Raw genomic sequence first — 16,274 nt, forward strand, 5'->3', positions numbered from 1 at the left:
TGTGGGTGGGTGTGGGTGTGTACTGACCTTGACCCTCAGCACGGTGACAGCGGGCGGATGGGAAGACTGGGTCTGATTGCCAGTCTCGCTGAAGTCCGGGATGCAGGCGTACGCGCCGGCGTCGGTACGTTCGGCAGACTCGATCACGAGCTGCGTGTGCGTGTGTGTGTGTGTATGTGTGGGTGGGTGTGGGTGTGTACTGACCTTGACCCTCAGCACGGTGACAGCGGGCGGATGGGAAGACTGGGTCTGATTGCCAGTCTCGCTGAAGTCCGGGATGCAGGCGTACGCGCCGGCGTCGGTACGCTCGGCAGACTCGATCACCAGCTGACCGTTCTCGATGCCAGCGTCGCTGTTTTCTAACTTGATGCGCCCGCCATGCTCCAACTGAAAAGCGTTGTGTCAAAAACCATTGAGATCGTTTATATAGTTTGGCCAGGGACTGTCTCATTTCAAACATAGACAGAGAGAATCATACTACTACGCTAGTACGAGGGGCGTTCAAAATATTCTCGGTATTGATATCTTACGACCTCTTCTAAAATTTCTTTCGTTACTGGCCGCTAAGGTTTATTCATTGACATTAAAAAAAAGTATAATTCGAACCGAGATAGTCTTTTGTTTTTCTGCAATTGCTGAACAAACATGAACATCCTGTGCGAATTGACAATGTTAACTAAATTAGAACATCGATGCGTGATAAAATTCTTGACAAAACAGGGTAAAAATCAAAAAACCATAAAAGAGGAAATGGATTGTGTTTACCGTGAGTCTGCTCCTTCTTTATCTACCATTCAAAAGTGGTCAAGCGAGTTTAAACGCGGAAGGGAGAGTATTGAAGATGACCCTAGACCTGGCCGGCCTGTAGTAGCTACTTCACAAGAAAATATTGATAAAGTGGAAAAACTTATATTGGAAGATGGTCGAGTGAAGGTAAAATCTATAGCACAAGTAACCAATCTCTCTATTGGTACCGTACATGATATTATACATGACCATCTTAATATGTCAAAAGTAAGTGCAAGATGGGTTCCGCGAATGCTGACTCGGCTTCAAAAAGACATGCGTGTAGCTTGTTGTTCCGATTTTATTGACCTGTGCGGTGAAAATCCTGATGAGGTGCTGCAAAGAATAGTTACTGGAGATGAAACCTGGGTTCATCATTATGACCCAGAGAGTAAACAAGAGTCCATGCAGTGGCACATTAAGGGTTCAGCTCATCCCAAGAAGTTGAAGGTCATCCCTTCAGCTGGCAAGGTCATGGCCACGATATTTTGGGATTGTGAAGGAGTATTACTAATCGATTATAAAGAAAAAGGTGTAAATATCACAGGACAGTACTACGCTAACACTCTACGTCAATTAAAGGATGTAATTAAAGAAAAGAGGCGAGGAAAGTTAACCAAAGGTATTCTGCTTCTGCATGACAACGCCCCCGTCCATACTGCTCATATTGCCAAGGCAGCTATTGTTGAACGTGGGTTTAAAACTGTTACTCACCCACCGTATAGTCCGGACTTAGCCCCCAGCGACTTCTTTTTGCTCCCCAATCTTAAAAAGGATCTGCGTGGAAATAAATTTTCTGACGATGAAGCATTGAAGGCGGCAGTGGAGGAGCATTTTTACACGAAAGATAAAAAATATTTTTACGAGGGATTAAAAAAAAATAATTGATCGATCTTTTAAGTGTATGAACATAGGGGGGGAGTATATTGAAAAATAAAAATATCAAACTTTTCGTACTTGTTTGTTTTCATTCTCATACCGAGAATATTTTGAATACCCCTCGTACTAGCACTAGTTGGTCAAAGGCGCCCAGCCTTTCAAAGACAGTATACACCGGAGAATTTGGGACGGGTACCGCCGTGGCCGGGTGGTGTAGTGGTCAGGGCGTTAGCTGAAGGCGCGGGTTCGATTCCCGCCTCGGCCACTTGGTCACATTTTCTTTAGTGTATTTATTTTTATTTTATTTGGAGATCCAACAGCTATGACATTAACATAATGATTATAGTAGATACAGGAAGCCAATTATAGGAACTCACAGATAGCGAGATAATAATAAACTAATAGTTACTTTACTAAGGTTACGCACTATCGCAGCAACATATGTGAACAAAGCGAATTCAAATGATATCTAATATCTATGTATGTTACCTATTTCAGACAAGACATGCTCTTAAAAGTCTTAAATTATGATGATGATTTATTTCAGTTTAGGATTACATACCTCAGCGCCCAATTGCAAATCCTTAACAATATCCTCATCGTACGACGTGTGGTTTTCATTATAGAACCACTTGACTGGCAGCGTCGGTTTCCCAATCATCTTGCAGACCAGCTTCAGTTTCTGCCCCTCCACCACGCTGGTGTCAGTACTCGGTAGTTTAGTGTACGGGCGAGCGCGCAGCTGCCAGGACAGCTGCTCGCCCCCGGACTTGCACGAGTAGTTGCCGTAGTCCTCCTCGTTAGGGCGCGCGATCACGAGTCTGGCGTTGTCGCTCTCGAGCTTGTAACGGTTTGTGATTTCTTTGACTTTCGAGAGATCGGTGTTGTTTTTCTCCCTGCGATGGAAGTTTAGCGTCATTAGGTTTAGAAAAATAATTTTATATATACTAGCGACCCGCCCAGGCTTCGCACGGGTTAACAAATTATACGTTAAACTTCCTCAAGAATCACTCTATCGATAGGTGAAAACCGCATGAAAATCCGTTGAGTAGTTTTTGAGTTTATCGCGAACATACAACACACAAAAAGACAGACGCGGGGGACTTTGTTTTATTTTATAAGGTGTAGTGATAGTGATAATGTACAGTAGCCATCAGATATATCGGAGCGGTTGAGGTGCTCAAAAATATCTGAACACGCACTCTAGCGCCTTGACAATAGAAGCGTGTTCAGATATTTGTGAGCACCTTGGCAGCTCCGATATATCTGATGGCGACTGTACGAAAGAAAAAGTAACCATCAAGCCTCCAGTGCCCTGCGGCGGTAGCACGGTCGCATTTTTATCGCTTATCACCATGCCTGTCACGTTCTAACAAGCATGTAAGTGCGAAAGTGACAGGCAATAAAAATGGAACCATGCTGGGCCCGCAAGGCTGAAAATGAATCGTCTTCTGCATATTCTAACTTATTTAAAGACCAGTTGGTTTCTTAGAAAAATATGGGCCAATGATTGTTTAACCTACTACTCATTAGGAATTAACTACTCACTATATTATACTCATTATATCACGAACTCATGTGGTCGCGACCCTCAGACATGAGGAATCGTGGAAGAAGAAGAGACTCATTAGGAATTAACGCTTTATTAGAAATCAAAATAGATTCCAATAAGAAACAAAGATAACATCGATAAATTTACGTCAAACGCACATAAATTACATTTACGGCAGTTAACTTTAAACAGGCAAATAACGTCAGTCCTACAGATGGATTAGCGATACGCGGTATCTTTTATCTGTAATTAAATAAAGATTCTATTTACGTAGATATGATAGCAATGCAGTGCTGATTTTATTTAATAGGTCGGCTTTGTAGACTGTTGTCACGCAAGAAATTTCTATGAAAACGTCAACAGATGTAGTGCATAATTATTTTCCATCGCATTTTCACGGAAACGTACGAACGTGTCTTGCTATTTCAGTCAGTCTCGCTACAAAAAGTACTGAGGTTGACTGAAATAGCATGACAAATACGAATACAATCGAAAGTCAGACTCTCATTTTTAAAAGACATTCTGAAATGACCTGATATTGTATGTTGCCGTCTCCATACAAAATACTATTCCATCCATATTTAGCCGTATTATTTTGTATGGAGACGGCCGCTATATGACACCGCTATCCTAGGAAAACGGAGCTTAACACAGCATTTAGCCAGGAATTTAATCGAAAGGAATCGTTAAACTTGAATTACTAGTAATTGGACAATAAAAGAAAACGGCTCTAATTGTTTTATTACTTTCATTAGTATCAAATAGCATGTCAACGGTGGATAGAGTTGATAAGAATAATGACGCACTTTATTAGACCCGAAACCCTAGTGTAAATTTCATTCGATATCGTGACGTGCGTTCGCGCGTTATGTCTATTTTGAACAGCGCCCCTAGCGGAACGTTTTGGAAACTCAAAATCCCGTACAAAATGATACTTAACGTAAACGCGTAAGTCACGTCACGCTATCGAATGAAATTTTCACTAGGAGTTTTAGTCATCTCTCATTTTTGTCTTGTCTTTTTTATCTAGTTTTATCTGTAAAGGGATAGAGGAAATGTATCTGTTTAATTTATCATGTACAAACGGTTGATTACAAAGCAGAGGCCATGATAAGGAAATCCATTTAGATATTGTCGTCTGCTAAGTCTTTACTCTTATTAATGAAGATGTCTTCACTCTTATGATTTTTCGTCTTTAATTAAGGAAATTTATGGGTGTCATTCTGAATCCCTAACAACTTTTTTTCTACAGTCACTTGCCCTAACTGGTTTGTCCTAATGGGCACATCCCCTAACGATCAATTGTCATAGCGATTATTTTCCATAATGTAAGGTTCTGAAAAATGGTTAGGTTTTAGAACTTGCTGTCACAAAAGTGGGTTAGGTTAGGGTTAGAACTGCGACCCTCGTAAAAATAAAATATGCTTAATAACATTAGGATAAGTAATCAACAATTAGGGAAACCAAAATTAGGGTTTTTAGTGCTAGGACAACTGATCATTATGACAATCAATATTAGGGAATGCAAAGATAGGAGAAAAGACTTTAGGGATTCAGATATAGATCCAATAAATGTAACAGCTACCGCATCTTTTTAATCAACTTCAAAAGTTTTGTTTCATCATTCCCAATTTCTCGAAGGTTTCTCATTTCCATTTGTCCCCGGCCCACGTGACCGCCGCCAACATGAGGTGGGGACGGAGAAATTATTCCCAACCTATTCCCATCTCGGGCGTGGACAAATGGGAATACACCCACCGCAGTGGAAAACCGCCTTACCAGTTTACGGCCAGCACCTCGCTCTGTCAGTCTCAGCGTTGCTACTCTATCCTTACATCATATAGTAAAGAGTGACAGAGATAGCTGTTGGGAGCTGTATAAAGGTTACCAGACGATCTGCTGCCCGTTGACGACCGGTATCGCGCACGTCATGGACACGTTCCGGTTGATGTCATAGTACTGCACGGTGCCGGGCGTTGCTACTCTATCCTTATAGTAAAGAGTGACAAAGATAGCTGTATAAAGGTTAGTTACCAGACGATCTGCTGTCCGTTGACGACCGGTATAGAGCACGTCATGGACACGTTCCGGTTGATGTCGTAGTACTGTACGGTGCCGGGCGTTGCTACTCTATCCTTATAGTAAAGAGTGACAAAGATAGCTGTATAAAGGTTAGTTACCAGAGGATCTGCTGCCCGTTGACGACCGGTATCGCGCACGTCATGGACACGTTCCGGTTGATGTCGTAGTACTGCACGGAGCCGGGCGTTGCTACTTTATCCTTATAGTAAAGAGTGACAAAGATAGCTGTATAAAGGTTAGTTACCAGAGGATCTGCTGCCCGTTGACGACCGGTATCGCGCACGTCATGGACACGTTCCGGTTGATGTCGTAGTACTGTACGGTGCCGGGCGTTGCTACTCTATCCTTATAGTAAAGAGTGACAAAGATAGCTGTATAAAGGTTAGTTACCAGAGGATCTGCTGCCCGTTGACGACCGGTATCGCGCACGTCATGGACACGTTCCGGTTGATGTCGTAGTACTGTACGGTGCCGGGCGTTGCTACTCTATCCTTATAGTAAAGAGTGACAAAGATAGCTGTATAAAGGTTAGTTACCAGAGGATCTGCTGCCCGTTGACGACCGGTATCGCGCACGTCATGGACACGTTCCGGTTGATGTCGTAGTACTGCACGGAGCCGGGCGTTGCTACTCTATCCTTATAGTAAAGAGTGACAAAGATAGCTGTATAAAGGTTAGTTACCAGAGGATCTGCTGCCCGTTGACGACCGGTATCGCGCACGTCATGGACACGTTCCGGTTGATGTCGTAGTACTGTACGGTGCCGGGCGTTGCTACTCTATCCTTATAGTAAAGAGTGACAAAGATAGCTGTATAAAGGTTAGTTACCAGAGGATCTGCTGCCCGTTGACGACCGGTATCGCGCACGTCATGGACACGTTCCGGTTGATGTCGTAGTACTGCACGGAGCCGGGCGGCGGGCCGCCGCTCACCGGCTGCACGGGCAGCACGTCGCTCTGCTTCATCAGCGGGACGGGGGTTGCTACTCTATCCTTATAGTATAGAGTGACAGAGATAACTGTGTCGGGAGCTGTATAAAGGTTACCAGACGATCTGCTGCCCGTTGACGACCGGTATCGCGCACGTCATGGACACGTTCCGGTTGATGTCGTAGTACTGCACGGAGCCGGGCGGCGGGCCGCCGCTCACCGGCTGCACGGGCAGCACGTCGCTCTGCTTCATCAGTGGGACGGTCGGCGTCGCTACGGTTGTCGCAGGTTCGGTCGCTGCAACGTTATACTCTGTTAGAGACTGATAAAACTTCACGGGCCTGATTTAGTTAAATTATGTTTCCCTTTCTTGCAAATACATAAGTCAAAATGACAGATAAGGACAAACGATTATTAGCTTGAGGTTTGTAGCGCGTTTATGAATAAGGGGGTAAGTAAATTAATATGTTCTTTTACCATTTTTTTTATGTTTGGATTGTATAAGTCGGTTATCCTTAAATTTGGAGTTAGAATTTCATTTGATTATTTATTAACTTCATTTTGATTATTGTGAAGAGTCGAACCAAGCTAATTCTGCACAGACTTTGCTATGTGTCACCATAAATTTAAAATTTCTCTGACATCACATTTTAACAGACAGACTATATTTATTTTAATTTTAACATCAACATAAAAAGTGACCTTCAAGCGTACAGGACTCATGTACTAAATTTAAATGGGCATTGAACCTTACGAGATGATTTCAGGAATAAAAAGTACCCTAAGTATGTCCTTTTCGAAGTTATAAACTAGATAATACCTAAGCCTAGGCTATATGGTTGTGGAGCAAGTTTACTGCCAAATGCCACTACACAAAAAGCTAAAGTCTATTTTTTTATTCGGTAGACTGAAATGACAGTTAATAGTATGAAATGACATTTCATGTTCATACTATTAACTGTCATTTCAGTCTACGGAATAAAAAAATAGACTTTACATATACTCTAAAAACAATTAGAGTCGGGCCAAGGTGACTCTGCATGGCATTTGCTATGACAGCGTTTCGTAATATTATCATTAATGTCAAATTTCTATGAAAATATGACGTTAATAACGGCACTCCCTAACTTTGGTCACTTTCATGTTGGTTGCGATTTTATAAATCGTTTTATAAAAAAAAACCTTTTTTTATAATCAGCTTCATCTATTATAACAACATAACTACACGTATGACCAGGACATGGTTAATTGTGCTCCATAATTAGCCTGCCAGCTACGAGCGCTGGAGGTAGGTACACAAATCTAAACTCATATGGCATTACCCACTATGCATAAACTAAATACATCAAGCGCGGATACAGGGGAGGGTCATGACCCTGACCCTGGGCCCTGGGCTGGACCTAGGGCAGTAGATATTTTTCTAAACTGGCGACCCGCCCGACTTTATAGTGGTAACACACTAGCGCACAGCACCGCGACCTTGATGCGTCGCACCCATAAGTGAGATCGAGAAACAGATATCTCTTGCTCGCTCTCACTTATGAGTGCGATGCTCCAAGGTCACGGTGCGGTGCGATAGTGTGTTATCACTTTTATAGTCCCTGACTGAAGCCCGATCCGCCCTTGAAATACACATTGAAAGAGAAGGACAGAAAGTGCATTAAATATAAACAGAATTAAAATAAGTTAAAAGATCTAAAATTACACTTAGATAGTCAAAAAGAAGTAAGGGGCAATAGGCGTATTCTGATTATAAAAAGAGGTTTTAAATTTATTCTTGATTTGTTATATACATAATTATGATCTGTCAATGTCAAAAGTGACATCTCCTCAACCAGAAACGTCACTTTTGAGACTGATCATATAGCTAATAAATCTCATAACCTGTTATAACAATCAGAATACGCCTTCAAGTTTGCCTCCTATTTGAGAATTAGTTATCACCGTAACCCCAATTATGGACAGTTTAAGAATAAATTTGAAATATTAGTCCCACTATTGGTACTATGTCCATTACTGGGGTGGTTAGCATAAGTGTTTAAGAGAAAGGAAAGTATCGAATGAAATATTATCCAGAAAGGAAACCATACACACGCTGCAGTAAGAGAGTGGTTGTACCTAAATTGTCTAATTTGGACCCTATATCAAGGGAACGTAGCTCAAAATTGAGTACGTTGAACTTGCCTGGTCACCCTACATACTTTTGTCAGTATTGTATTACACTGTATGTCGAATTTAGACTACTTTTTAGCCCTTAAAATACAAAATTATGGTAGCTACAGGTACATTCATACAACAAACGCAGAAAGAGCATATTTAAGACTACTTTTACACCAAAACAACTAAGATTCAAGAATATACTAGTTCTTTTTTATCTATACGGCTACCATCAGTTTGGCACTGACATTAAACGCCATCGAGAACGTAATTTACTTTCTATACATCTCGCTCGTACTCGCATATTAGTGCGAACGAGATGTATAGAAAGTAAATTACGTTCTCGATGGCGTAAATGTCAGTTTTGACACTGTCAGTGACTCATGGTAAGTACGGGCTCCAAAGGCCAGACTACACCACATGCGTAAAAGCTAAAACTGCCTATGTAGAATAAAGCGTTACGTAGATACTCTTAAGAAATTCATAGAGGCGACCTGCTGAATTACGCATGCGGTGTGATATATGCTTTAACGCACCATGACGTACACACAGATACACTTAACTTCATAAAGCTTAAGTGTGTTTTCCTTATGCCGGGTTGCCGACTGAACTAAGCTACTGTAGAAAAAAAATACTAGCTACCTAAGTACCTATTAAAAATACTAGATACATTCTACAATAAATACTCTAAATATCAATCAATTAATAAATTAGCAATCCTAACGAACGTAGTGCATTAAATAAATAATAATCATAATGAGCCTCGACACTCGTCAGAGTAGCACGGAAAGTTATTTCATCCTCGATTGAAAAAGGTTGTTCACCACTGTATTCAAGATGGCGGCGTCAAGGTAGTAGTTAATCCAGGAAATAGCCGTTAGGCTTAAAATGGAATTCAGTGGAATAACTAATAAATTAAAAGGGGTAGGTTATCACGAATGGGATGCCAAAATGTGGGGTTGGACATCAGAATATAAATATCGTTGTATAAAACAAACGCAAATATAATATAAAGGAATATTGACGCATATAATCAGGGGTTCCGAACCCTTTATTGAACCATTCGTTTTATCGAAAAAATATGAATAAATATCGTTGTATACCAGGGGTTTTGAACCTTTTATTTAATCATTCTTTTTTATCTAAAAACTAAAAAAAGTCGTTTAGATTCGGGAGGCACGCCACACAGGTTGGAAACTCCTGATGTTAAAATTAATAAAAAGAAAAAAGAAATTGCTTATAAACGGTGCAAAACGTCGTTCAACACCATTAATAACTTATATTGCATTGTAACATTTAAATTGTCCAAATTATATCATCAAATGGAAATTATATCGAATTTTCTATGAAAATTTAAGCAATACAGTAACTGAAAATACAATAATTAAAACAATTTTGCAACATACGTAGATCCTAGAGTACTAAAATTACTTGTACGTAAAAGCGTAATCAATCGAAGTTACTTTTCTACAATCCAACATGACAAAAAAAACATGCTTTTTAGATTTCAGCATTTTATTAAAATTTCAGCATAATTATTAGAATAGGATAAAAAAAACTCCCATTAGTAGGAAGCGCGATTATAGCGCAAAGCAACTAGCAGATCTACTCATTTACTATCCACGGATTAATTAAACCCGTAAAACCTTCAGTGATACTCTAATGTCATTTTTAAACTGGTCACTCAAGTTTTTAAACCCGAAAATTGCTCATGTTTCACTCGATACGTTTTTTTTGCTCCATAATGAGCCAAAACAATAGAAGCAACCATCCACTTTGAAACATGAGTGACCCGTGAACTTAATCCGGTCACTTACGAACCCGCGAGCAGGCCACTCGCTTTTTATAAGTGGTTTAACATCTAATTTTCATGATGAAATAAAAGACGAAAAAAGTGCTCCGACAAAATAAACTACTCGAACTACGACAACGAGCGAAGCGAAGCCGAATGCTGTACCGGCGGCTATCGTAGCGGGCCGGGGCTCGACGACCACCCGCAGGCGCTGCGCTTGCGGCCCGCGCGCACAGGAGTACACCCCGGCGAGGTCCGGCCGGGCATACTGAGCCCGGAGCCTCGCAGTCAGGCCTCCAGCACCGGTGCTCTCTCCGGCGACCTTCAGCTCGTCTGGGAGCTTAGGGCTCCCCTCCCGTTTCCACTCCGCCCGCTGCTCCACCCGCAGGACGCAGGCGAGCTCGAGCGGAGCCCCTTCTGGCACCACCACCACGATCTCTGCTTCGGACGGCCCCGTCTCTACCATCACACAACGCGTGTAGGACGCGTACCGGTACTAATAGGGTATTCACCTACTAGTCAAATGAGTTACTTTTTTAGAACTGTCAAAACGATTTGCTTATATGGAATTAATATGAAGAATTACATCGTGACGTCACGGTCAACTCGCCTACTTTTTATATATTAAATAGAACTTGTGTTTAAAAATAACTCCTATCTGTGTTTTTCTAATAATTATCTGGTGCTTCATTTAATGCATGGTGTGAAATCATTTATTTTAAATAAAGTATAACACCCCATTGTACTATTGTCTCCAATATGCTCCCAAAGTGCCATTTCCCGGCCTCTGCAAAATTTACTATTATGCTCTAATTTAATATCAAAGCAATAATTCTTTAAAGGGCACAATAAGTAAATAGAACCTTATTTATAAAAACTAGAGTTCAGAATAGAACTGAATTTAGATCAGTATTAGTAGTCAAGGAATTTGAACACTAATTTGTATTGATTGCCACTGTGACAAGGTACAGTGGCACTGAAATAAATTTCCACATCTGTAGGTATCTACTGATTTGATAATAGTACATTATTGTCGAGGTTCGGAAGTAGCTACTTGCAGGCTGAGGATTCGTTTTAAACGGACGACCTTGGGAGTCCGTTTAATTGAATCCGAAGCCAGCAAGTAGCCTTCCAGCCGAGTCATATATAGTGCTTTTCTCAAAAATGGTGCAAGAAATAGAAATATTTTACAGAACTTACAGAAGCAACGTTCTAATTTTCCATTAATTTTCACAGAAAAAAATTCAACCATTAAAAAAATTAGCTTGCCGCCTTTAAAAAAAAAAGAAGTGTATTTTTCTGCTGAAAATACGCCAACCTATTTGAGACACCTAAATAGTCGCGGTACCAACATTAAGCCTGTAACAGACTATCGCACCGCACCGCGACCTTGGAGCGTCGCACCCATAAGTGAGAGCGAGAAAGAGATATCTGTTTCTCGCTCTCACTTATGGGTGCGACGCTCCAAGGTCGCGGTGCGGTGCGATAGTCTGTTACAAGTGCTGATCATCTGTTTGGCTGTTTAAGGGACCTATGCCTTCATTTGATATGGCCATTTGAAGTTTTAAAAAGTTTGGAACTCGTTAAATAATGGAATTTGTATGCGACATTGCAGTCCCGAAATCGAGACTGCAATGTTTTTAACTTTTTAATTTTTTGAATGACCATAAACTACGCACTTCGCGACCTATTTTTTAACCGGCAACGTCGACTTTGCAGTCCATTTTTGAGAAAAATTATTGGGACTGCAATGTCGCATACAAATTCCATTATTTAACGAGTTCCAAACTTTTTAAAACTTCAAATGGCCATATCAAATGAAGGCATAGGTCCCTTAAACAGCCAAACAGATGATCAGCACTTATTATTATAAAGCCTATAACAGACTATCGCACCGCACCGCGACCTTGGAGCGTCGCACCCATAAGTGAGAGCGAGAAACAGATATCTCTTTCTCGCTCTCACTTATGGGTGCGACGCTCCAAGGTCGCGGTGCGGTGCGATAGTCTGTTACAGGCTTAATACCGCGACTATTTAGGTGTCTCAAATAGGTTGGCGTATTTTCAGCAGAAAAATACACTTCTTTTTTAGGGTTCCGTAGCCAAATGGCAAAAAACGGAACCCTTATAGATTCGTCATGTCTGTCTGTCTGTCCGTCTGTCCGTCTGTCCGTCCGTATGTCACAGCCACTTTTCTCCGAAACTATAAGAACTATACTGTTGAAACTTGGTAAGTAGATGTATTCTGTGAACCGCATTAAGATTTTCACACAAAAATAGAAAAAAAACAATAAATTTTTGGGGTTCCCCATACTTCGAACTGAAACTCAAATTTTTTTTTTCATCAAACCCATACGTGTGGGGTATCTATGGATAGGTCTTCAAAAATGATATTGAGGTTTCTAATATCATTTTTTTCTAAACTGAATAGTTTGCGCGAGAGACACTTCCAAAGTGGTAAAATGTGTGTCCCCCCCCCCGTAACTTCTAAAATAAGAGAATGATAAAACTAAAAAAAATATATGATGTACATTACCATGTAAACTTCCACCGAAAATTGGTTTGAACGAGATCTAGTAAGTAGTTTTTTTTTATACGTCATAAATCGCCTAAATACGGAACCCTTCATGGGCGAGTCCGACTCGCACTTGGCCGCTTTTTTTTTAAAGGCGGCAAGCTAATTTTTTTAATGGTTGTATTTTTTTCTGTGAAAATTAATGGAAAATTAGAACGTTGCTTCTGTAAGTTCTGTAAAATATTTCTATTTCTTGCACCATTTTTGAGGAAAGCACTATATATGACTCGGCTGGAAGGCTACTAGCTGGCTTCGGATTCAATTAAACGGACTCCCAAGGTCGTCCGTTTAAAACGAATCCTCAGCCTGCAAGTAGCTACTTCCGAACCTCGACAATAATGTACTATAAGTGATGATAAGATGAATAAACTAGTCTATATTAGGTAAGTATATAACACTGATTTTAACTTTTAAAGTGTCATTCAATAGAATTTGCTAACTATGTAAACAAACCGCCATACTAAAATTGACACTGAATGTCAATTTACTAGTAACTTTTGTTTACATAGTTAGCAAGTTCTATTGAAGTACACTTTATGATTTTCACACATTATTTATTATTTACTTTAACAGGACCCTATTGTGTTGTGTATATAACATTCACCATAACACCTTGACTAATATAGGAGTGTTTCGATATTTATAAGCAAGCGTTGGCTGCTCCAATATATCTGTCACCGTAAAATAAATAACATCTATGTGCCAATCTTGAAATGAATTATCAGTGCTCAGCAATATATTACCAACATTACAATTGTTCCATTGTTGTGCTCCTTACATCATAGATAAGAAATGAGATTATTATGTGCAAAATATGTAAACAATTATTTATAATGTATCTAACTATAATTATAATTGACTTACTACAGTATTAATGAGGTTATATTTCCACAAAATAAAATATTAAGTACTAAATTAAGGCAACATAAAATGTTATTTTATGTGAAATACAGAATGATATTATCTACTAAGATTTTAATCATGATAAAACATAATGTACACTGAAATATCTTTTGATAATTCCTACTCTACATTTGAAGGACATTAATAAAATTCGAACAAATTCCTTCCTTAGATCTCTCCTTTGCTCAAAAATCAAATTAGGCCATTTACAGCAGTAGAAACTTTTGTAACAGGAACCAACTCGTCAGGTCACCTGTTTGTATAATAGGAAAAGTAAAAACAATATTTTATGTAAACAGATGGTAAACAGTATGATAACTTCATTTAATAATATGTTGATATAAGAAATGAAGTTGAAAAAAAATCATTTCCATTTACTAATTGCCTTGGCAATTCACATCTAGAACTAATTATCTGTTAAAGTGTCATTCAATAGAATTTGCTAACTATGTAAACAAACCGCCATACTAAACTGAATGTCAATTTACTAGTAACTTTTGTTTACATAGTTAGCAAGTTCTATTGAATGACACTTTACAAGACAATATTATCTTTTGGGAAATGTATTATCACAGAAAACTAACAAAGAACTTAGTGAAGCATTTAGTTATTTGCTAAGATAACAAAAACATTATCAAATGAGTCTGGGAAAATAACAAGAAGCTATGAATGAGACAAAGCTACTTCTATCTCTTTTAGATAATTTTTCAGTTAGTTCACAATAGTGGTGTGCTACCCTGACTTGCATGAGAACCAATAATAACACTAACTCATTGGATTGTAATAAAATCAAGAAACAAAAAAATTGTCTATAGAATAAAAAAATATATGCAGAATAATGAATCATAAAGTAATTAAACGTAAAGGAAGCAAAGTGACATCATCCCTAGGCCGCTGAGGGCGACAACGAACTATTAGTATTAACTAATGAGCAGCCGAGGCGTAGTGCTCAGATAACAATTAAGCACGAAAACTGTAACATTCTGTCTGAGCGCACGATAGGAACACGACACGAATACCCGAGGCCAATCATTGATATAAATAAAACTAATTATACGAAATATTCGCTAGATTCACTTACTGTCTGCATTTGTAGGAACTATAAATAGCAATGCCAGAGGCAGGCAGGCGAGCAGAGGACGCATGTTAGAGCCGTCTGTGTGTCCTATGTGGAGTTCAGACGACCTCGCGGCGAAGGATCTCGGTCAATCGATGATTATGTGCACTGTTCAGGGCGGAATGGGCACGAGCTAACGATAGTACATCACTGTCGGGTGACAGACGAACAATGGTTGGGAACAAGATGGCGCGCAGCGTGAAGTTTGCTGCGAGTGATTTGTCAATGTCATTAGGGATGGACTCGACATTTATACAGTGGTGCCAACTGAATTTGTCTATGATAATAAATCGGTTAAGGTGTTACACACATGGAGTAGTTTTTAGTTTACGGGTAAATGTATTATATTGTATTTTTACTTTAAAAGAATAATATTTTAAGGGCAATATCATAAATGACTTCACTTCTTAACTTTCACAATATCCAAAATGTTTAAACGATTTGTGATGCACTTACCCTGGCTCATAGTTAGGTGGCGTATAGTTCAACTCACTAGATGGCCCTGTATTAATTTTGTCGCTTTCAACTTTCAATCGTCTTTATTAGGGCTATACAGACATGGAAGTGAAATAAAAAACAAGTAAACATGTAAGTTTGTTTATTGATTGTTATGGTGACACGAGGCTGCAACTAACACCGAGGGCGGCCGAGGCCGACGGACCACTACCGCGACAGCGGCGCCGGCGCCATTTTTATAATTTTCACTGTACACTGTACTGTTTCACCTAACCAAAGATACAGTATGTAACTGAACGAAAAGCAATTATTCAAACCCGTTAATGTTTAGGTCATACTGAGCAACTTTTACTATGGGACCATGTTGGAAATCGTGTGATGTACCCTTTACATGTATAGACTTAATATAAACCGGCAACACCTATACTCTATGCTACCGCTCTATAACCGTCCGATTTGTCTTTGATTTCCTCCCTTTGAATATGTAAGCTGTGCATAATAAGTTAATCCTAATTTCATTTTAATTATAATCATGTGACTGGTTTTTAATCTTATTTCATCGTCCATTGACATGAACAAAATGTAAAATCTACTATTTTGTTGAGTACAAGACATATTTTATTTCCGACGACATCAATCCTTCGCCGCACTCCTACGCCGAGCCCTGCGCCTACATCCTGCTCATCAGACCAACCCCGAAAACGCGGAAAAAAAATTGGATGTTTCATACATTTTGCTGGTCTGATGTCGAGTCAATTTTTATTCGCGATTTCGGGGTTGGTCCCATAGTAAAAGTTGCTTAGTATGACCTAAACATTAACGGGTTTGAGTAATTGCTTTTCGTTCAGTTACATACTGTATTTACCTATAATTAAATTAATTAATGATCGTGTGGGATGAGATTTTGCTGCGTTAAGTGCTTATTATTACGCCTTCCTAAATTTAGTAACTGACAAGAGGGACGCCGCATTACGTGAGAAACGATAGGACATATCTCTTATCGTGTCTCGTGTATTGCGGCGTCCCTCTTGGCAGTTACTAAATCCA

At 39.7% G+C, this 16,274-nt stretch overlaps 1 protein-coding gene across 1 annotated transcript in view; it reads right to left on the reverse strand.

The window, feature by feature from the left end:
- The window catches only part of LOC134655480 (obscurin), a 23,512-nt gene extending 8,521 nt beyond the window's left edge, over window positions 1-14,991 (reverse strand). The window contains exons 1-6 of the mRNA XM_063510943.1: window positions 14,736-14,991; window positions 10,273-10,636; window positions 6,350-6,569; window positions 6,128-6,291; window positions 2,228-2,561; window positions 28-387 (exon numbers count right to left, since the gene is read on the reverse strand). Coding sequence (XP_063367013.1) covers window positions 28-387; window positions 2,228-2,561; window positions 6,128-6,291; window positions 6,350-6,569; window positions 10,273-10,636; window positions 14,736-14,799 — 1,506 coding nt within the window. The 5' untranslated portion in view covers window positions 14,800-14,991. The remainder of the gene's footprint in view (window positions 1-27; window positions 388-2,227; window positions 2,562-6,127; window positions 6,292-6,349; window positions 6,570-10,272; window positions 10,637-14,735) is intronic.
- Between the last annotated feature and the right edge of the window lie 1,283 nt (window positions 14,992-16,274).

This window comes from Cydia amplana, chromosome 16 (assembly GCF_948474715.1).
Source record: "Cydia amplana chromosome 16, ilCydAmpl1.1, whole genome shotgun sequence".
NCBI classification, from domain to species: domain Eukaryota; kingdom Metazoa; phylum Arthropoda; class Insecta; order Lepidoptera; family Tortricidae; genus Cydia; species Cydia amplana.